Source organism: Physeter macrocephalus, chromosome 19, assembly GCF_002837175.3.
Source record: "Physeter macrocephalus isolate SW-GA chromosome 19, ASM283717v5, whole genome shotgun sequence".
Classification (NCBI taxonomy): Eukaryota; Metazoa; Chordata; class Mammalia; order Artiodactyla; family Physeteridae; genus Physeter; species Physeter macrocephalus.
This window is the reverse complement of record NC_041232.1, coordinates 2,278,705-2,300,662: the sequence shown is the minus strand read 5'-3', so window position 1 is coordinate 2,300,662 and position 21,958 is coordinate 2,278,705. Positions and strand designations below refer to the sequence as shown.

The 21,958-nt window shown below is 58.8% G+C and overlaps 1 protein-coding gene across 3 annotated transcripts; it reads left to right on the top strand.

Moving 5' to 3' along the window:
* Positions 1–608: 608 nt before the first annotated feature.
* TOP3B (DNA topoisomerase III beta) lies at positions 609–19,201 on the top strand. Of its 3 annotated transcripts, none has more exons than XM_024121104.3 (19): positions 617–680; positions 1,365–1,519; positions 4,715–4,892; positions 5,945–6,076; positions 7,127–7,233; positions 7,768–7,842; positions 8,964–9,160; positions 9,547–9,703; positions 10,429–10,542; positions 11,940–12,030; positions 12,734–12,888; positions 12,993–13,098; positions 13,769–13,915; positions 13,997–14,170; positions 16,045–16,173; positions 16,572–16,721; positions 17,070–17,170; positions 17,688–17,889; positions 18,529–19,201. In XM_024121104.3, the coding sequence occupies exons 3-19, from the start codon at positions 4,823–4,825 to the stop codon at positions 19,005–19,007; spliced, it is 2,586 nt and encodes an 861-aa protein (XP_023976872.1). In that variant the 5' UTR covers positions 617–680; positions 1,365–1,519; positions 4,715–4,822; the 3' UTR covers positions 19,008–19,201. The 3 variants fall into 3 exon arrangements, with proteins under 3 accessions (XP_023976873.1, XP_023976872.1, XP_028336256.1); XM_028480455.2 differs by lacking the exon at positions 617–680 and adding an exon at positions 718–982; XM_024121105.3 differs by lacking the exon at positions 1,365–1,519 and having other exon boundaries at positions 609–680.
* Positions 19,202–21,958: the final 2,757 nt, after the last annotated feature.

The window sequence follows — 21,958 nt, the reverse complement described above, 5'->3', positions numbered from 1 at the left end:
CATTTCTCAATCTTAATTTGACTGTAGAATTTTTCTTTTTCCAGACTATAAGGGCTAGTCTTTCAATAAAGGCAAGTTGGGGGAAATGTCTAAGGTAGCAAAGGAATTGTGTGCACGCTATTATTTAAAAGATATTAAAATAAAGCCACGAAAATTATTTTAAACCTTCCATAAACCTATTGCTATAACACAAAAAATTACTTTTATTTTCCAATTCATCTTCCAGATATGTTTTACATAGTTCATTCACTCATCCCACAAATGTTTATAGCATTGAAAGAAGGCTGCTATACATGCATCTGTAGTTTTTAGTTTAAAAAAGCAGTATATATGTTTTCATGCTTAACATCCAGTTTTCATCTTTGTAGGTAATTATTATTGCCTCCCCGCGGCGAGGAAGAACGGGGTGGAGGGCTTGGGGACCTCGGCCAGGGTGGGGTTTGGGGACCTCTGCGGACCCAGGCGGGGAGGGGTCGGGTGGGGTTTGGGGACCCGTGTGGCCCCCGCGTGCTAGGGCCGACTGGAAGACGTGCCCCGGAACGCGCGAGCCTCGGAACCTGTGGACGCAGGCGTGCGGCGCCGGAGGGCAGAGGGGGATGCCGTCCGCAGACGGACCCGGAAGCAGGTCGCCTCCGGCCGCCGGGAGCGGGAGGCGGAACGGAGCGGGACACGGGACGCTGGTGAGCTGCGAACGGCGAGCAGCGGGCGGCGGGCGGCTCGGGGTGTGGGCCCAGCCCCGCCGTTGGGAGCCGGTCCCGGCCGGGCTCTGCTTTCTCGGCGCCTCCTCCCTGGCCAGTGGGTTCGGGGAGTGACCGGAGGGAGCAGGCGCTGCCGCTGGAGCTCCTCCGCGCCGAGTTCCCCGCAGCCCCCCAAGGCGGGGTCCGCGTCGCAGGCGGGGACACAGGCCGCGCCGCGTCGGGCAGGGTCGGGGTCCAGGCGTTGCCCGCCGCCCCCGGCCCGGTCCGGTCTGGAGGGCGCCGGGGTGTGTTTTTCTGAGTAGTTGGTGTAGACGCGGGGGGTGGGGTGCGGAGGGCACTTTTGTGGACAAATTAGCTGGAATCCTGGGAAGTATTTTCTCACAGTGGCCTCGTCTTCCTTCTTTGTCGCTCAGCGTGTGAGAACAGGACGTGAGAAAGTCACCCCAACGCGGGCTTGGTGGCCAGCGAGCCATGGAGTCCCTAGAGACTTGCTAAAGATCACTGACACTAGTCTGTATCGTTCTGAACCTCAGTCTACCTAGAGTTTAAAAAGTTACAGCACAGGCTTCGTAGGGTTGCCAGCAAGATTAAACTAAGTAGCGTTTACAGCTGTAGCGTGCCTGCAAAGGAGGAGCTTAAGAAAGGGTTCTTTCCCTGACTCCATAGGTGTTTGCTAAAGTCACTAAGGTGGGAAATCCTAGGCCTGTAAATCCCGTGCGGACCACTGCTAGGCCTCCACTCCCAAGCTGAATCCACCTGTCCATAAGACACTGACATGGAAGGACTTTATCCACTTTGTCTCCGAAGGACACGTATCGCTGGTGAGTTGACAGGCTAATAACAGGCTAACCTCTGTTCTCCATGACTTTCAGCCCTCTTAATTACAGCCCTAATTTGGGGTGTTTGCTGTCAACATCCTCTTAGCACTTGCTAATCTCCCTTTTTGAAATAAGGGGACAAACTTCAGGCTCGGAGCTTTGGCAGGCAACAAGATCAAACTTGACAGACCATGTAGGTTACTGGAAAGAATCTAGTTCTGGTTATTGATTACAGGCTTTCAGCTCCTAAGAGGCTATGAAATTTCCCTTTTTTATATATTTAAGCTTTTTCTTCAAGGCAGAAACTTAAGTGAATAATAATGTTGGTAAGGCAGAGGTATTAAGATGGTGTATAAATGAAGTTTGCAAGCCACTGCTCTCAGCCTCTGTTCTCATTGGCTTCCATTTTGAAATTGGAGATGTGCCTTAATGGAAAAATAGGGAGGCCCCAAGATTATCACAGGCAATTAATCAGTTAAGACTGCCAAAATCTTTTAAAAGGTGGAACCTGGTGCGGTTTAAAAAGAAAAAAGAAAAGAAAAAGAAAGTACCTGGCTGGAAGTAAGGAAGCATGAGTTTCAGCCCCAACGTGGTAAATTTCCCAGCTTACCTTTGGAAAATCGCTCTCTCTGGGTCTTAGTTTGTTCTCTCTTGAGATGGTTGTACTGGATCATCACCAAGACTCCTTCCCCCAGGATTCCATGATTCCATATCCTTAAAGAAACTGATTTTTTCCCCTAATAAAGCAGTGGTACTCAGGAGGTTACAAAGTATTCATGCAGTAGTGGTGTATAAACTGTTAAACCAGAACCCCTGTTTCTTTAGAGCCAGAGCTGCTAGAGACAGGCCACATATCAACTGTGGAATAGCAACTACACAGTGACAGGTGGACAGGTGCTCTGAAATTGGGACTGTTGCTGATGTTACTTTTGTGACTGTCCAATTGTATCCCTTTTCCTGGATAAATGAGGTAATCCCTTTGAAGATGCTAGGGCAAAATGTTTGTCTTTAAAGGGATCTTTACAGAAGAATATGTTAATTATTTACTGGAAGAGTATTTAGGATCCTTAGGTATGAAGGGGAGTAGCGAAGATGTAAAACTTCCAGAAACACCATGGAAAAAAGAACACTGAGGGGCTTCCCTGGTGGCGCAGTGGTTAGGAATCCACCTGCCAATGCAGAGGACACGGGTTCGAGCCCTGGTCCGGGAAGTTCCACATGCTGCGGAGCAACTAAGCCCAAGTGCCGCAACTACTGAGCCTGTGCTCTAGAGCCCGCGAGCCACAACTACTGAGCCCACGTGCCACAACTACTGAAGCCCGCGCGCCTAGAGTCCGTGCTCCGTGACAGAAGCCACCGCAGTGAGAAGCCTGAGCACCGCAATGAAGAGTAGCCCCCACTCACTGCAACTAGAGAAAGCCTGCACGCAGCAACGAAGACCCAACGCAGCCAAAAATAAATAATTTTTTTTAAAAAAGGAAAAAGAACATTGAGTAGGTGAAATGTTTGCAGTGCTCTTACAGATTGTAAGTCAGTTTTTCAATTTTAGACATCAAAGAAAGTATTTTTATTATTCACTTTGTAGGTAAAATTGCTCTTTTATTTATTCAGTCAGTATTTGCTCATCATCTGTTACTTGTCATTAGAGTAACAGCCCTGTCCTCTTGGAGTTTACGTACGTTCTAGGAACTGTGAGACAAAAAAATAAATACGTAGCTGGAGAGGCTCTCGGGTATAGTGGTCGGTGCTGTAGGGAAGCAAAGCAGGGCTACCGCTCTGCCCAGGATGCTCACAGAGGCTGGACAGGTTGAGGGCTGCGCATGTGTGTTTAGGTCCTGCCGCTTGATCTCTGGTCTTCCCGACCCTACGATTCCTGCCGTGGGACAGCACGGCACCCCAACCAAGGGCACTGGCAGGACAATTACACCATAATTGCTGCCTGCTCTTGTGACACAGAAGTGAGAAAACCTAAGGGAACGTTTTAGGATAAGTCCTTCCTACTTTGGAAGGGATGGGAAACTCCCTTTGCTGCCAGTTTCCCCTTCTGGCCTCTGGTTTCTGTGGGTGAGGGAAGGGGAGTCCCTGGGCCGCCTTGAAACTCTGCCCCCGGACACTGCACAGGTCATGCCTGCCCTGTGCCGCCCCTGCTCTGCCCCTCATGGCACAGGGCGACACACTGAGCGTGCAGTGGGTTCTCTGTAAGTCATGTGGGATCTCTGAGCTCGTCCCTGGATGTGGGGCTGCTACGGCCACACGCTCGTAGTTTTGAGAGATGTCATCAAGTCGCTCTGGTCAAATTCTACCAGCCACATCCGGGTCTGCCTGCCCTCCAGCCCCACCACCTGCAACCCTTGCTGGTGACATAAGTACAGGCCCGTTCTAGCTGTACTTTGCTTGGGGGAATGTTCTGGACATCAGGTCATACCGTGAAGGGCTAATTTCCTCATTATCTAAACAACTCCTAAAACAAGACAGCAACCCTCTTGGAAAAAATGGGTACAAATGTGAATAAACAGCTCACAGAAAAGGATCCATCCTGTCTTTCCCTAAAAGAGGGAGAACCCTTTAAAGAAGAGTTAGTGCCCGAGCCAGGCCTTTGACGGTAGATCTGCCTTCCCCAGGATCCATGGAACATTCCAGGCAAACATGTATTTTTTTTTCTTTAGACGACAATGTCCAATTTAACTGGCCAGACCCTGGCCTGCAAAGTGAGAGGTGGGGCAGGGCAAGTGGGGAGGTAGGTCAGAGCCTTTTGCGAAGGGTCTCTCGAGCTCTGCTGGGAGCTGGATCTCCTGGCCAGTGGGTCTCAGCCCAGTTGGGAGTCAGGAGGACATGGGTGCCCAGCCTGGGCATCTGCATTGGGTAAAGTGCCCAGGGCACCCTCATGCTCAGCCAAGGTGAGGATGCCGTCTCAGCCCTGGGGGTAAACGACGGCTCTACGGGAGGGGGGCCAGGCCCAAAGGCCCCCAGGGCTTCCTAGCGTGTATTTGGGGACAAAATCAGCCTGGGGTCATGGGGCCACCTCATCTTTTCAAGCAAAGCTGTGGTCCCGATCCGGTTCAGTTGCCCTAGGCAGTTGTCTGTCAGGTGCCTTCAGGTTTCCCTGAGTTTCTTTTTCTTGCCTCGGGTTTGTTTTGTTGTTTAAAGTGAGAGGTTCCACTGGAAGCATCGTTGTTTTCTGCGTGTCTTTTCTCTTAGGAGTTGGCATGGCAGCAGCTTGACGCTGCCCTAGGGCAGTGTGTGAGCTGTTTCACTGCCATTTCCCTGAGAGCAGAGTGAGGCAGAGTGCTGGTAGCCTGAGACAAGATGAAGACGGTGCTCATGGTGGCTGAGAAGCCGTCCTTGGCCCAGTCCATCGCCAGAATCCTCTCTCGAGGTAGGAGGGCAGCCCCAGCGCTCTCAAAGGCTTTGATCTGTGAACGTGGGTGTTCCTGCTCTGCAGGTCAATCCTTTCTTCTTCCTAAGCAACCCCAGCCAGCTGGAGTCAAGTCTGTTCAGGACAGCAGGCGTGGATGAAGCCCTCCATCACTTAGTCACTTAGTCCTTGTGGGGTGCGATTACTGCCACGCTGAGCGTGAACCGGGGCTCCCACAAGGTGCAGGCGCAGCTGGCAGCACATGGCAGGCAGGCCACTGGACAAGTGCTGTGCCGGGCAGGGTGGTCGGTCACAAGCAGCAGAAACGAGCCCTGCTAACTTGTGCAGAAAGAGTCCACTGGAAGGACCCCACCCGGCCTAATCTAATGAGGCCATGCCATGGGCATCGGCACCACCACCCTGTGGTTGCCCCGCTGCAGCTGCACCCACGCCTCTCACGCCACTTGATGGTGCCACGAGGCTGAGCCGTGCCCCTGAGACCCCAGGGCACTGGGAAAGAGAACACCTGCCCTTGCCCCACCCTAGCCCCTGGGTGGTTGGTGGGTGCTGGGGACCCAGAGATGGCAGGTGTCCACCTTGACCTCCCCTCAGTCCAGCCGCTGAAGGAAGAGGAGACCCCAGGGCAGCAGGCTGAGAAGTCATCTGAAGGGGAGGGGAGACCCTGGAAGTGCCCTGTCCCCAGAGGCCGAGAAAGTTCAGGGAAGGGGCCATCGGTTGGGAGTGGAGAGGTCACCCTGGAGCTCGATAGTTAGGGGGTCTCTGGGGAACCTCTGAGTAGGGTTTGAAAGGGGCAGAAATCAGATTCAGGAGTGAACATAAATGCAGAGAACAACCCGAGAGTGTCTGCTCTTGAGCGTCCAGAGGGGGCGCTCCCGGCCCCCACACACACCCAGCTCTGCGTGTTTCCCCTGAGAGCCGCTAGATCTCTCAGCACCCGGTGACTGCCGCGGCCTGAGGAATGTTGTCACTGACCGCTGTGGGGAGGGGACCCCGGCCCTCCAAGAGGCAGCGTCAGGGCCCCGGGTCCCCGCATGGCTGTGCTTCTCCTGCAGGGAGCATGTCCTCACGCAAAGGGCTGAACGGGACGTGCTCAGTGCACGAGTACACCGGGACCTTCACTGGCCAGCTGGTCCGCTTCAAGATGACGTCCGTCTGTGGTCATGTGATGACCCTGGACTTCCTGGGTGAGCCCCTGCCCCCTTGCCCACCTTCCATTGCACTGAGGAGCCCTGCCTAGTGCTGCCCAGGGTCCAGCTGGAGCCCAGGGAAGGCTCTGGGCAGAGAGGTTTGTCCAGAACCCATGAGTCCTGAGGCCAGCAGACTGTGGAGAGCTGACCTGGGGTCCCTGTCCCAGTGGTGCCCCTTGGTCACTGCGTGTCCTGCACCTTCCTGTGCAGAGTGGAGGCAGTGGTCCCCACCTGAGCAGGGGCCTGGCCCGTGCAGGCATTCCACAGAGGGCTGCTGCCCCTCCGAGTATGACCTTTGTCCCGCAGTCAGTCAGTGGTGATTGGAAGGCCAGCATCAGTGACACAGTGGGGCTGGGTGCAGGGTCGCAGTTGATGTGGGTCCGACCTGGGCTCTGACCCTCGCTCCACAGCAGCTGGGCCTCCATGCATTTCTGCTTCTTGTGTGTGAAGGGTCTGAGATCAGTGCCATCGCCTCCCAGGACTGTTTGAGGCCCCAGTGGGGCGGGAGGTGCAGCACTGAGCGCGGGCCGCTCACAGCAGAGCCTCAGCAGTTCTTGCTCCCCTTGTGGCAGGACATTCGGACCCTGAAGTCAGGGAGCTGGGGCTTGAACTTGGCTGTGTCTGACCAGCGAGGCCTAGAAGGAAGCCTACAGGCTGGGCACATGAGGCCCGAACGCCAAGTAGAGAAGTGTGGGGGATGCGCTGGACGGGGGGCCTGAGGACACTGAGGCCCCCCCGGGATCCGCTGAGCACCTGTCAGGGGCCGGCCAAGTGCTGGGTGGGGAGAGGGTACAGAAACCAGCTGGAGGAGGAGACAGGGCATGAGTGGCAGTGAGATCACCAGGAGCGGTGCCCCCAGCCACGGGGAACATCCGGGAGCAGCTCCCACATGCGGCTCAAGTGTGTTGTTGGCTCACAGCTCAGGCGAAGGGAGCCCCTGCTCTGGGCAAAGGGTTCTCCGAGCCTCCCCCTCCCCACCCTCCTCCTGGGGTTCAAGTCCCGGGAAGCGTGAAGTGTGATTCGGATGTCCAATGCCTGTGTTTGTAGGAAAGTACAACAAGTGGGACAAGGTGGACCCCGCTGAGCTGTTCAGCCAGGCCCCGACGGAGAAGAAGGAGGCCAACCCCAAGCTGAACATGGTGAAGTTCCTGCAGGTGCGTCCTGAGCGTGAGGGAGCACCCCCAGCCCGCCTCCCCAGGTGCCCTTAGGCCCACTCCTCCCCCACAGTCAGCCTGGGCTCCCCGGCACCCGGGGCAACATCCTGCTTTTAAAATAGTTTGGTGGTGGTGATTTCCTAATTTTAAAACAAATGCATACATGTGATGAAAATTAGAAAATACAAGTAAGTAAAAAGAAGAAAAATTAATTATAATCTCACTATCCAAGGCAACTACTATTAATACTTAGTTATTTCATTTTAGCTTTTTTTAAAATGTGGTTTTGGAGGTTAAGATCACGTGGCATTTATAACTTTTTTGTCCAAAAAACAGCAGTTCTGAACTAAATTCTCTGCTGAGAGGCTAAGCCAGCCTGACTGTAGCCAGCTCCTTGGCTCAGCCTGGGCCCTGCCCTGGGCTCCAGGGCTCAGGGTGATCAGGGGCTGGGCTCTGCTCCGCCAGCTGGGCGGGGGCGCCATAGGCAGGCACTGGGGGCCGAGGCAGGTGTGATTCCCCATGTGCTGTGCTCAGGTGGAGGGCAAAGGCTGTGACTACATCGTACTGTGGCTGGACTGTGACAAGGAGGGAGAGAACATCTGCTTCGAGGTGAGGGGGCTGGGGGTCCATACATCGGCCTTCCCGCCGCTGTCATGCCACTCCTGGGGCTGACACTGCCAGGGAAACCACGGCACCGGCTTAAATTCTGGTGATTCTGTAGATATTTTAAGATGCACGGGCTCTGCCCAGGGAAGGGAGTGTCCCTTTGCCTGAAGGGCACATTGTGGGGAAGCCGGGGCAGGATTTCCTAGATGGAGGACTGCCTGGAGGAGAGGGTGGGTTCTGAGCATTGCACCCTCCCAGCGCCATGCAGGGACCTTCAGCCAGTGCTGCCTGACACACTTTCACATACCTCCTTCTTCTCCCCCCGCCCCCCAAGCTGTGCCCTCCCGCCTCCCGTCTCCTCCAGCCCCCAGGCACCTCCCCCCTCAGGCTGGAAGCAGGTGGCAGCTCCCAGGCCTGCCTCCCGCAGGAGTCCCTCAGGCTGGAACACCCCAGCTCTCACCTGGGACCTGGCACCTCAGGAAACTGTTCCCAGACACCCCTCTCCCGACCCCTCCCCTGCAGGGCTGCTCTCCCCAGGGACCTTTGCGTCTGGGGTGGAGAATGTTGGCAGCTCACGGGCTTTCTCCCCTCAGAAACGGAGCCACTCCCTCCCCATAAGGAAGCTGCATGGCCAGGCTCCAGCGGCGACTCCCCTCCCGCTGCACTGCCTTCACTAACTCTTAGTGAGTCTGGGCTCCAGGCCCCCCAGGTTCCCCACCCTGCTCTAGCCCTGAGATGCACCGGCCCCCACTCCTATCCACTGCGTTTTCTTCTTTTCCCTTCTCTGTGTTTCCTCCAGTCTCTGGAAAGTCTCCCAAATCCCCTCGGCCCCCCCAACACCCCCTCCTCTAGAAGGTGGGAAAGTGAGTGGAGCGGGGTGGACTTGGAGGCTGGGGTCCCTTGTGTCCCCGGCAGTAGCACCTCCTGGTTCAGGGGTGGAAACCACTGTAGGAAGAGAGGGGGCGGCAGTAGAAAGGGGGTTTGAACACAGCGGTGGACAGAAGGAAAGGAAGCACATGGCAGGAGGCCCGTGGAGACTGAGGCTCCGGGAGGAGAGGGCAGTGGAGGGGGCCTGGCGCCCAGGTGAGGTGAGGTGTGGGCGTTACAGCCAGCCACCTCCCCAGGTCTTGGACGCGGTGCTGCCCGTCATGAATCAGGCCCACAGTGGCGAGAAGACAGTGTTCCGGGCCCGGTTCAGCTCCATCACAGACACAGACATCTGCACTGCCATGGTCCGCCTGGGTGAGCCTGACCACAACGAGGCGCTCTCAGTGGACGCGCGGCAGGAGCTGGACCTGCGCATCGGCTGCGCCTTCACCAGGTGCTGCCCGCCCCCTGGCCAGGCCACTGCCTCGCCTGGCTCCCGGCCTCCCCCGAGGCCTGGTCAGCGACAGGAGATTGTCAGCATTTTTAAATCCCCAAGAAAACTGTCTCTTTAGCTGACGCAGACTTCAGAGGTCCCCTCTCGACAAGCAGGGTGGGCAGGTCTTGAGGGGGTGGAGGGGCACGGAATAAAATAGGGCTTCCGGCCAGGGTGGACAGAGCCTCTGCTCGTCCCTTTCCATCTTTTGAGCAGGGAGTGGTTGCCTTGGCCTCCTCCCACACTCGCCAGCCAGCCTCCTGCCCGACTCCCACGGGCAGCTAACGATGGTATTTGAGTGAATGTGTGACCAAAATGTCCTCCTCTCCCCCCACCCCCCTTTATAGGTTTCAGACTAAATACTTCCAGGGGAAATACGGCAACCTAGACAGCTCGCTCATCTCCTTCGGGCCATGCCAGACCCCCACGCTGGGCTTCTGCGTGGAGAGACATGATAAAATCCAGTCCTTCAAACCGGAGACCTACTGGGTGCTGCAGGCCAAGGTTCACTTCCTGTTCATGCTGGGTCTTTCCGGGTTTGGGTATGGATTCTGAGAGCCTGCATCATCATTGTCGTAGTCCCCAGGCCAAGGGCACAGCTGTGGGTGGCTGTCCCACCAGGAAGTGGTTGCGGGTGCCCAGGGAACGGCCCCCAGCCTTCGTGGAGGCCGCAGGACAAGGCCAGGCCTGGACGCTCTGGCAGCTCAGGGTGAGGTCACCCGCCAGGCCCACGGTTGGGCTGGTCAGGTCCAAGGACTGGACTGAGGGCCACGGGCTGCTGACTTTCGAGCTTCTAAGAAGTCTTGGAACCCCTGCTCCAAGTAAAAAGGAAGGTTTTTGTAAGATTTAGAGCATAATACAGAGCTGCTTCAGTCAACACAGGGCTGGGGTCTCCTAGGTGGGGCCACATCTAGTGCCAGCGGGGCTTATGGTATGAGAGATGGGGGCCCCAACGCTCCCTAAGGACACCTCAGCCTCGGCTTAGGGCTCCCCTCCTGAGGCCATCTGGCTGATCTCAGCAAGGAGGCCTCATGTCAGAGCAGCCTCCACTTGGGGAGGGGCTGGGCCTCAACCTGCACACCTGCGGCTATGCGCCTGAACAGGTACAGCCGAGAGACTTTAGAGGCAGGGCCCAGGTGAGGACCAGCTCTGTCTGCCCCGATTCTCCCTGCTGGCACTGGCTCACCTGGATGCTTTCTCTCCCGGGCTCTCCTGTTCCCCTCCTGCAGGTGGACGCCGATAAGGACCGATCCCTCCTTTTGGACTGGGACCGAGTACGCGTGTTCGACCGGGAGATCGCACAGATGTTCCTGAACATGACCAAGCTGGAGAAGGAGGCCCAGGTGGGCTGCTCCACCCACGTCAGTCCCATCTGCCTTGGGGGGGCCTCGGAAGAGTCTGCTGACCTAGGCTCATATCTTTCTCTGCCTTTCTGGAACACAGACACTTTTTAGACAGAAGAATGGTTACTCACGACACGCTCCCCCTAAGAAACTCCTGCCCAGGCCATAGCTGCCCTGCACCACGTGCCTGCTCTGAGCCCTCCACGTGCCCTGTGGGTATTACCTCTTTTGGGGGGATTCCACCCATATGTCCCTTTTCTGTGACACCTCAGGCTAATAACTAGAGGCCCATACGCACATCAAGAACCCGCCCAGGTCCCACAGCCAGCATGGGCATCTCTGGGTCATCAGCTTTCGTGGCCTTCATGTGCTACGTTTCTTACTCAGGTTTTCACGAATTGGAAAGCATGGGCTGCGTGGCTGTTAGGAAGAGGTTGATGCCACCTGGCAACTGGCTGGCCGCATGGGTGGGGGCATGTCCGTGGCTGTGGCAGCTTATGCCTTGCAGTCGTGACGGCCCCCATGGTCACTGAGGCTCGCCCGGCCTCCTTCAGCGGCCTTCTCTCGTCCTTCCTGAACCTTCCTGGGCGTCCCCTTGCCCAGGGCAGTTGACTCAGGCTCCAGAGCTTCCCCTAAAGCTGCCCCGTGCTTCTACCCGCAATGGCCACCCCGTCTGAGTGCCCCCTCCCCCCACCCAGAATCCAAGCTGCCCCTGCTGCACAGACACCACTTGGCCTCAGTGTTTAGCCCCACGTCTGTCCAGAATTCAGGGGGCGCGGCCCTGGCCAGGTCCACGTGAGGTTAGCAGGGGCGAGGGGTGGCGGTTGAGAGGTTTGGATTGTTTTTGCCACAGACAAAGCGGTCATCTCTTCTGACAGCTGCTCAGCCCAGAGGCTGACGGTGGTTACTCACCACCGTTTTCCTTAAAGTGCGTGGTATTTACCAAGTTCCAAAGTGGTTACCCACTTTTAGAAGTTAGGAGAGTCCACATAAAAAATCCCAATTTCCAGCTTCTCCTGACAAATTGGCAGGTGTAGGAACACTAGTGGGCGTAGTGAGGGGTAAGCAGCTGCCCCTGCGATGAGCCCTCACCCCACGGTCCCCTGGGCCCCCTGCCACCACCGTGGCCTGGCAGACACTGGCTCCTGTTGGGTTTCAAATATGCAGCCCCTTCTCCTGATTCTTCCTCTTTTCTCCAGGTTTTCTGTTTCCCTGGAAAAGAATTTTCTTTCATTTTCCCTCCTTGGGCCTGAACACATGTTCATTCAAGTCCTGAGTCCGCTGTGAAGAGAACTGGAGAAGCTGGGAGGGTAAAAGAGTCTAGACTCTTGGCCACATGTCCTGAGCCTGTCATGGCGTCTCCCTGCACCCATGCGTGAATCTGTTCTGTCCCGCAGGTGGAGGCCACGAGCAGGAAGGAGAAGGCCAAGCAGAGGCCACTAGCCCTGAACACCGTGGAGATGCTGCGTGTGGCCAGCTCTTCCCTGGGTGAGTGTGGACATTGCCTCAAAGCCCCCAGGAGACTTCTTGGGGCAGGCACATGGCGTCTTGACAATAGCGATTGTGACGATGGCTGCTACCTGAGGGGGACAGCTGCAGTGGCGTCCCTGGTGCAGGGAGAGGCCAGGTATGGGCGGGGCACTCGACAGGTGTGACAGCTATGACATGGCCCTGAGCCTCGTTTCTACCATAGCGAGAAGGTTGTGCTAGAAGGTTGGTCTGGAGCTGGCAGCCTCCAGGCATTGGTGGCCCCTCTGCAGCCTCAGGAAACCGTGGGCACCATCCTCTCAGGGCAGCACCTCCAGGGATGCTCGAGGGGCAGTGATGACATGGAGTGACCACTCGCTGAGGCCAGCTTCTGCAGGTTGGGGAGGAGCAGGAGCACGAGCCCCCTTCAGTGCCCTGCGGCGCTGTGAGCGCGGACACACCCAGGGGCTCAGGACGGAGGGCGCGTGTGGACCACAGGGCATGAGTGTGACCCCATGCCGAGTAGGACACAGGTGCTCTAAAGGCCACGTTCGGCAGTATAGCTACCAGCGTCTCGAGGGTGACCCCGGGGTGTCCCTGCCCTGGTGGGGGAGCTTGGCCTTGGATCGGGCTGTGTGGCCCCCACCTCCCAGGAGCCTGGGCACCTGGCCCGGGGGTGCCTGCTGTCCTGGCGTCCGGGCTGCTGAGCCTGCATGTCTGGCAGGGATGGGCCCACAGCACGCCATGCAGACCGCAGAGCGGCTCTACACGCAGGGCTACATCAGCTACCCACGCACCGAGACCACCCACTACCCCGAGAGCTTCGACCTGAAGGGGCCTCTGCGGCAACAGGCCAACCACCCCTACTGGGCCGACACGGTGAGGCCAGGACCCCACGGGCCAGGCCAGGATGGGCAGCCACTCCTCCCTTGTGGGTTGGCAGCCTTGCTCGGCTCATGACTTGCTTCGGGCTTTCCCCTCAGGTGAAGCGGCTGTTAGCGGAAGGTATCAACCGCCCACGGAAGGGCCACGACGCTGGCGACCATCCCCCCATCACCCCCATGAAGTCTGCCACGGAGGCTGAATTAGGTATGGGGGCTCCCCCCAGAAGTTTGCACACACGCGAACACGCATACACATGCACACGCGCACGCGCGCGCGCTTCAAGCTTCCCAGGGGGGCTGGGTGAGGAGCTTTGGCTACATGGCACCTTTGGACGGGGTCAGGCCCCATCAGCAGTGTGGGCCCCCAACGGCCCTGGCTGCAGTGAAGGGGCCACCTGATCTGTCGCCATGGACGGGACAGGAGTGAAGTGGTGGTGGCAGGTGTGTGATGTGCGGGCAGGCACTGGAGCAGGCCAGCCAGGAGACCACAGATGGAGTGGGATGAGACCAGGGCAGGGTGACAGGCTTAACCATGGGGAGCCCTTAACTTCCCACCCTCGAGGCCCTGCTGGTGGCCTGCGTGCTGGGAGAAGGCAGGAGTGGGAGACAGGAGCCCCTGTGCGCAGCCCCAGTCTGAAGTGATGGTGGCAGGTCACTTATGGGGTAGGTCGGGCCGTGAAGCACAGTCCCACCCAGAAGCAGGGCCTGAAAGAGCCACCGAGGCCTGGAGATGCTTGCGATCCTTCCTGTGTGTCCCCTCCCCCTTCGAGGGCTTAGAGCACGCCAGCCCTGGCTCCCAGGCCCTGCTGCTGGAGCACGAGTGCCGGGGCTGCTTGGAGCCAGAGCCCGGCACTGAGCAGCCGCGCCTGTTGCAGGCGGCGAGGCCTGGCGGTTGTACGAGTACATCACCAGGCACTTCATCGCCACGGTCAGCCACGACTGCAAATACCTGCAGAGCACCATCTCCTTCCGGATCGGGCCTGAGCGCTTCACCTGCACAGGCAAGACCGTCATCTCCCCAGGTAGGTGGAGCCAGGCGGGTGCCTCTCCCACCTCCGCAGACATGGCCACCGGCCCTGAGTGTCGGCGCCTGGTCTCCGCAGGTTTCACGGAGATCATGCCTTGGCAGAGTGTGCCCCTGGAGGAGAGCCTGCCTACTTGCCAGAGGGGCGACACCTTCGCCGTGGCTGAGGTCAAGATGCTGGAGAAGCAGACGAGCCCCCCTGACTACCTGACGGAGGCTGAGCTCATCACGCTCATGGAGAAGCACGGCATCGGTGGGTCCGGGCCCAGGGCTCCCATTCCAGGGCTGGGGCCCAGTGTGGCCAGCTGAGCCTGCAGGGTGGCCGCGGGCAGGCCCTCTCCGAGGCCTCCACCTCAGGACCTGGCCTTGCCTGTAAAGGCCAACACACTCCCTTACAGGCACTAACTACCACCCCCAGAGCTGAGTGTTGGCCCAGGTTGCCAGTGACTCACCCACAGGGAGGACACAAAACTCAGAACAATGGGCTTCCCTGGTGGCGCAGTGGTTGAGAGTCCGCCTGCCGATGCAGGGGATGCGTTCGTGCTCCGGTCTGGGAAGATCCCACATGCCGCGGAGCGGCTGGGCCCGTGAGCCATGGCCGCTGAGCCTGCGCGTCCGGAGCCTGTGCTCCACAACGGGAGAGGCCACAACAGTGAGAGGCCCGAGTACCGCAAAAAAAAAAACTCAGAACAAATCCACAAGGCAACAGGAAAGCCAAGTTCCCACGGCACTGCTTCCCTGCGTGGGGAGTGGACGTGCCCCACACAGGGAGCTTGTGAGCTCAAAAGTGGGGTCGCTGATGCACATGTCTCACGGACGAGGGTCTCTCCCAGTCCCCAGGCCCAGGGGCTGTGACCTGAGGCCTCACACCCCGGGGGATGGCCTTGTGCCGGTGCCGCCTCCCCAGAAAAAAACTCAGAACAAATCCACAAGGCAACAGGAAAGCCAAGTTCCCACGGCACTGCTTCCCTGCGTGGGGAGTGGACGTGCCCCACACAGGGAGCTTGTGAGCTCAAAAGTGGGGTCGCTGATGCACATGTCTCACGGACGAGGGTCTCTCCCAGTCCCCAGGCCCAGGGGCTGTGACCTGAGGCCTCACACCCCGGGGGATGGCCTTGTGTGATGCTTGCTCCGAGGGGTGATGCTTGCTCCGAGGGGTGCTGCCTGTTCCCTGATGGGCTGCCCCAGCTCACCGGGCCCCTCACAGTTGACAGGCTCTGGAGGGCTGTGGGACAACCAGGCCACGGTATCTGGACTCTGCTCCATCACTAACAGTCCCGTGGGTGCCTTGCCAGGGAGCCTCTTACCTGTGCCCGGGGTCCTGGTGACAGTGGTGGCCTTACCAGGAGAGCTGGGCTGCTGCTTCCAGGGGCCTGGGTGCCTGCAGTGGGTCCTGGTGATCCTCAGCCTGCTGCAGGTATGGGCGCCGCTCATCCAGCACCCTCTGCCCCTTCTCGTTGACGGGACGTCCGTGGTTTCTCGTGGCCACACACTAGACAGTGTCACGGACCCCCTGACAGCGGTCAAGGGCGACCCTGTTGACCAGGGGCCCCTGGGCTGTGGCCCGAGTGCAGAAGGTGCTGCGGGAGTGTGCGGTGCAGCACTGCAGAGCCGCGTGGGGCTCAGAGCCTGGCCCGCCTCATCCCGCCAGCCATGGACCTCGGGGAGCAGTAAAGGCAGCATCTGGCAGTGCCAGACGACCTTGATGTCTTTGGGGCAGGTGCACCCCGCAGCTGGGAGCCTGCCCTGGGGGCTGATCACGAGGGACCAGGAGCCAGCAAGCAGGCAAACCCGGGCAGGTTTTGGAGGGACAATTTGTCAAGGAGGCTCCTCTGCATTTGGGGGGCTGGGGCCTTGGTTCTGGAAAGGTGTGGGTGCCGCAGGGTCATGACAGGGAGAGGCCAAGGAGGGCACATTTCCAGATGTGAGGGGTAGGCGACCGAGCTCTCTGTGACTTTGGCAGAGTTCCATAGTCTCTCTGAGCTGGGAACATCGACGCTGGGTTCACAGGACAGCCCAGAAAAGTCCTGTGGTGTGGTGCCCAGGGGCAGGGCTGAGAACCGGGGGCCACGAGGCAGGCGGGGGTGAAGGGGGATCCAAGTCTGACAGGGCCCTGCTGTGTCTCAGGGACGGATGCCAGCATCCCCGTACACATCAACAACATCTGCCAGCGTAACTACGTGGTCGTGGAGAGTGGGCGCCGGCTCAAGCCCACCAACCTTGGTATTGTACTGGTGCACGGCTACTACAAGATTGGTGAGTCCAGCTGCCGGGCGCCTCCCCTCACAGACCTGGCCCTGCAATGAGCCCGCAGCTCCCACCGCAAGGAGGCCGCTCCGGCCACGCCCAGGACCTGCCGTAGCAGGGCTGATGGACACATGGGTGTGTGTCAGGGTCCAAAAGGGGAGACGTGGGCTCTTCCCTACAGACTGGGCCCTGGGGTCCTTGCTGCCGTGCCGTCTGTCTGTCCTGAGGAGTCCTGAGGGGCCCATGGGAGATGGAGTACAGACCCCACCCAAGCAGCTTTGTCCTGTGACGCTGTCTTGGAGACGGGGTGTCCTGGCCACTCCACACGGGGTGCCGGGGGAGATCACAGGTGGGGGCAGCCCTGGCCCCGTGACACGAGGGCTCACAGTGCGTCCCCTACTCCGCAGATGCGGAGCTGGTGCTCCCCACCATTCGCAGTGCAGTGGAGAAGCAGCTGAACCTGATAGCCCAGGGTAAAGCCGACTACCGCCAGGTCCTGGGCCACACCCTGGACGTCTTCAAGAGGAAGTTCCACTACTTCGTAGACTCCATCGCGGGTGAGGCCCGCCTCTTCCCTGCTCCTCGGCCAGAGGACCCTGGTCAGGGCTGCCGCCTCCGGCAGCGATACCAGCTCCCAGATCCAGGCTCTGGGCTCCAGGCCATTGTCGGGTTTACAAAGCAAGTGTAGTGACAGCACGTGCAGCACACGCGGCTCGTGTGACAGACAGGGCTGCCGCTTGCTGTTCAGTTACTGACGCAAAGACCCCCACCCTCAGGGGTGGCCGTATTTACCCTCAGACTCCTGGCCGTGTGTGGTAGCTCCCTCAAGCCTACCCAGTATACCGGCTGTCGTGGAGGTGGGCACCCCAGGGTCGGGGTGTGAGTCCCGCCCTGCTCACTTTCAGGCATGGATGAGCTGATGGAGGTGTCCTTCTCGCCCCTGGCGGCCACCGGCAAGCCCCTTTCCCGCTGTGGGAAGTGCCACCGGTTCATGAAGTACATCCAGGTAGGGGGGAGGGGCCGGGACGCACGGGGCAGGTGTGCACAGATGGGCGGTCTTGCCACCCTGCGGGCCTTGCTCCAGCTGCCTTCACATGGAGTGACGGGGGGTCCGTGGGCAGCTTTGCCAACAAACCCCCACCGCTGCCCCCAGACCCCAGCAGCATGTAAGCCATTAGGCCACTGAAACACGCACTGTCCATGCTCTCTTGACAACATGTTACTTGCTGTCACGGATACTAATGTACGTGCAGGGATTTTAGCACTGCCTTTGTGTATGTGTGGAGCAAGTGTTCTGAGATTCAGTGACCAGGGATCCTTGCCTGAGAGGTCCTGGTGATATTCCATACTATGTGCTACCTACACGTGTTATGTAGTAGCATCATGCACTATGTGTTACATGTTATAGGTGTTACACGTTATGTCTTACATGTTACGTATCCTATGTCTTGGGGAGAATGAGGGCGGGCAGGAGGGTCGGCAGCCCCAGCAAACCTGTGACCACCCCCCCGACTTTGCCACAGGCCAAGCCAAGCCGCCTGCACTGCTCCCACTGTGATGAGACCTACACCCTCCCCCAGAACGGCACCATCAAGCTCTACAAGGAGCTCCGGTGCCCGCTGGACGACTTTGAGCTGGTTCTGTGGTCATCAGGCTCGCGGGGCAAGAGCTACCCGCTGTGCCCATATTGCTCCAACCACCCACCCTTCCGAGACATGAAGAAAGGTGAGCCGTTCCCTCCCTAGCCACCTCGCCTGTCCCCCGGGCACCTGTGGTCGCTCCTCAGCACCAGCCCTGCTCATGCCATGCTGGACTCTGAGGGGACCCCGCGCCTACCATTCCTGAGCTCCCTGCACAGGGCCCCAAGGACCCAGGTGTGCTCGGGCACTGCTCAGGGCCCAGCCGGCCAGTCTGCCGCTCTCTGCCTAGTTGCGATTGGATGGTTGACCGTAGTCAGATCACTTGTGATCTGGGCATTGGGCATGCTCCTGGGCTGGGGGGAGTGAGAGGACGCAGTGGGAGGGGGCCGCCCCCGGCAAGGGGTGAGCCGTCAGTCACCACCTTTCTCAGGGAGACCCACCCCGCCCTCCAGAAGCTTACAGGGCAGCAGATGGCCCCACCTGGGCCACGGAAAGCAAAGTAAATTGGGTGTGGACTTGGCTGGAGGCCGTCCGGAAGCTGTCTGGAAACCTCAGAGTGGGGGGACGTCAAAGGTCAAGGAGGTCTCAGAGAAGAAGAGCCCAGGGCCGGCATGCGCCGGGCGAGAGGAGCACAATCTGCTGGAATGAGGATTGGGGTGGAAGTCCCGAGGGTGGGTGGGCCGGCAGGTGGGTGTGCATAATGGTAACCCCTGCACCCTCCCAGGCACAGGCTGCAACGAGTGCACACACCCCACCTGCCAGCACTCGCTGAGCATGCTGGGCATTGGCCAGTGCGTGGAGTGCGAGAGCGGTGTTCTGGTGCTTGACCCCACCTCAGGCCCCAAGTGGCGGGTGGCCTGCAACAGGTGCAGTGTGGTGGCGCACTGCTTCGAGAATGCCCACCGCGTCCGTGTGTCTGCCGACACCTGCGGCACCTGTGAGGCCGCCCTGCTGGACGTCGACTTCAACAAGGCCAGGTCCCCACTGCCGGGCGATGGCACGCAGCACACGGGCTGCGTCTTCTGCGACCCCGTCTTCCAAGAGCTGGTGGAGCTGAAGCACGCAGCCTCCTGCCACCCCATGCACCGCGGGCCTGGGAGGAGGCAGGGCCGGGGCCGGGGCCGGGGCCGGAAGCCAGCGGGGAAGCCAGGCACCAGGAGGCCCAAGGACAAGATGTCGGCCCTGGCCGCCTACTTCGTGTGATGGCCCTGCCCGGGCTCTGCATGGCGTCCTCTGGGTCACAGAAATCATTAAACACATTGTCTTCTCCAGAACGAGCAGCTCGCGGGACCTTGCGTGCTATCAGAGGGTTGTGTCCGTCCCCCATTGGCCCTCCGGCCCCGTCCACTCGCCTCTCCCTCATTCTGCACACGCCCCCTTAGTGCCCGCTCTGCCCGCGTCCTGCAGGGAGGCCACCACACACGGAACGGGGAGCAGACCCAGTCCGAGGCTCCTGTCATGTTCTAGCGCATGTGAGACACGGCACAGTAACTGTGTGCATGCCTCGGGGGTAGCCCAGGCGCCTGGAAGGCAGGAAGCCACCAGCTGCCCACCACCAGCTGTCCTAGGTGGGAGGAGGCGGCTGGGAGAAGCCTCCCTGGATGTTGGCCCTCACTCCCACCCACTGCCCCGGGCCAGACCCCCACTCCCCACTTGGCGTCTGGGAGCGGGTCTGAGCGTGGGGCCTGCACCCTTAGGGCCCATTCCCATTTCAGTTCTCAAACACCCGTCCTCTCAGACAGAGGCAGGCAGCAGTTTACACGAGGGAATCGCCCACGTGCCAGGTGGAGAAAGTACCCCACAGTACCCCACAAGCCACACCGCCCTGCGGGCCGCCTGCCACCTGCCCCCTTCCCAAGCCTGCTCTACCCGAGGAGCACTCACGTCAGGCCTCCACACTTTGGTATTTCACCCCCTGCCCAGGCTCTACCGCAAGAAGAGGCTCCATGAAATGCCTCTCGGAGCCTGTGCAAGGGGCAGTCAGAACTATGCTGCCCACACACGGACCACTACCTCAGTTGTAGATTCACCCTAGAGGCTGGAACTCAGGGGCCAGGTGGGCTGGGTGACGTGGGGAGGCTCCTTTCCCAAGGGCGGGAGCAGAGCCGGAAGCTGAGGCGGGATGGAATGTAGTGGGGAGGGATTGACAGAAGCCACAGGGCACGAGTCGGCTCACCCGCATGTCCTTGGCCCAGCACCCACCAGTAGGAGGCAAGCTTCTGGCCAAGCGGCGGTGTCTCGCTTCCCCGTCATCTCCCAGCACCAGCCTTGAATGGAATCAGTGCTCTGAGGAGTCTAGTGTGGGCCCCGCTGAGGAAGCCCATGGGTATGTCAGCGTTCATGGGCTTTGCAATGTGGAGTCCTGTCCCAGGACTGCCTCACCCACACTGTGGTTCTCAGACTTCACCCTTTACTCATTCTGATGCAAGTGGTCCTGCGCACACTGAGAAACACTGAGGCGGGGTCGCACAACAGCCCTATGAGATAAGTTGGTTGCTATTGTCCCTGTTTTTCTGGTAAAGAAGCTGGGCACAGGGCAGCTAAGGAACATGTTCAAGGTCACAGGTCCTAAGAAGTAGCCGTGGACCTTGCTGGGGTCACCATGGTGATAGACAGGTTACAGGATCTAGGAAGGTGTGAGGAGGAGAATGGGATGAGCAGCACCTGCTCTACCCTGCTTCCTCTGCCCCGGCACCCCCTGCCTTCCACACCCAGCCCCTCCCCAGACAGTGTCCTTTCAAATCTGCCAACTGCTTGTTCTCCAGACCCTCCTGTTAGTGAACCTTAGTTCCTGGGATGGACAAAAGCCATGTGTGGGCCTGGAGGTCAGGTGGGCAGGGTCCCAGTGGGGCTTCTGAGAGCTCTTCCTCCATAAAAAGTTTAAATTATGCTTTACAACTGCATTGATATGAAGATGAATATATTAATATTATATACTAAGACATTTTCTTTGACCTAAAAGTTCATTTATCTTTTCTGGCGTTAAAACATTTTCTGGGAATTCCCTAGCGGTCCAGTGGTTAGGACTCTGTGCCTCCACTGCAGGGGGCATGGGTTTGATCTCTGATTGTGGAACTAAGATCCCACAAGCCGCATGGTGCAGCCAAAAAATATATTTTTTTTCCTGGGCTTCTAAGGTGGCAGAAAAATGACCCCCAAAGGTGTCCATGTCCTTGTCCCTGGAACTGTGCTGTTAGATGATGTGGTGGAGGGGAATCAGGGCTGCAGGTGGGATTAAGGTTGCTCATCTGACTTTTTTTTTCCAATTTATTTATTTATTTATTTTGGGCTGTGTTGGGTCTTCGTTTCTGTGCGAGGGCTTTCTGTAGTTGTGGCAAGCGGGGGCCACTCTTCATCGCGGTGCGCGGGCCTCTCACTGTCGCGGCCTCTCGTCGCGGAGCACAGGCTCCAGTCGCGCAGGCTCAGTAGTTATGGCTCACGGGCCTAGTTGCTCCGCGGCATATGGGATCTTCCCAGACCAGGGCTCGAACCCGTGTCCCCTGCATTAGCAGGCAGATTCTCAACCACTGTGCCACCAGGGAAGCCCCGCTCATCTGACTTTAAAACAAATTATCCTGGGTCATCTGGGTGGCCCAAGGTCATCACAAGGGGCTTTTCGGTCCTGGCTTTGAAGGTGGGAGGGGCCATGAGCCGAGGGGCCATGAGCCAAGGGGCGGGGCAGTTAGAAGCTGAAAAAGGAGGGAGAACGTTCTCCCCTAGAGCCCCCAGAAAGGAAGGCACCCTGATGACCCTTGAACTAGCCCCCTGAGACTTTACTGGCTTCTGATCTCCAGACCTGTAGATATTAAATGTGTGTGAGTTTGTGGCCATTGGAAGCTAACCGTCCCTAAAAGTGTCGTGGGGCCTGGGTAGTGTGGGCTCGTATCCCTGTTCTGATGCTAACCGTCTGTTGACTGCGCAAGTTGCCTAATTTCTGGGCACCGTCCCATCTACACAGCCACCACAGGTAGAGACCTGCCGCAATGGCCGGGATGCAGGCCGCAGGTGCGCTCGTCCTGCGGGTGCGGCCGCCGGCGCGCGCAGTGGGCCGCCAGGGGGCAGCAGAGGCCGGCCCCGCCCTCCTGGGCCCGACTGCGCCTGCGCGGCGCCCGCGGCGGCCGGACGGGAAGTGGGCGGGGTCGGCTGGGAGCGGC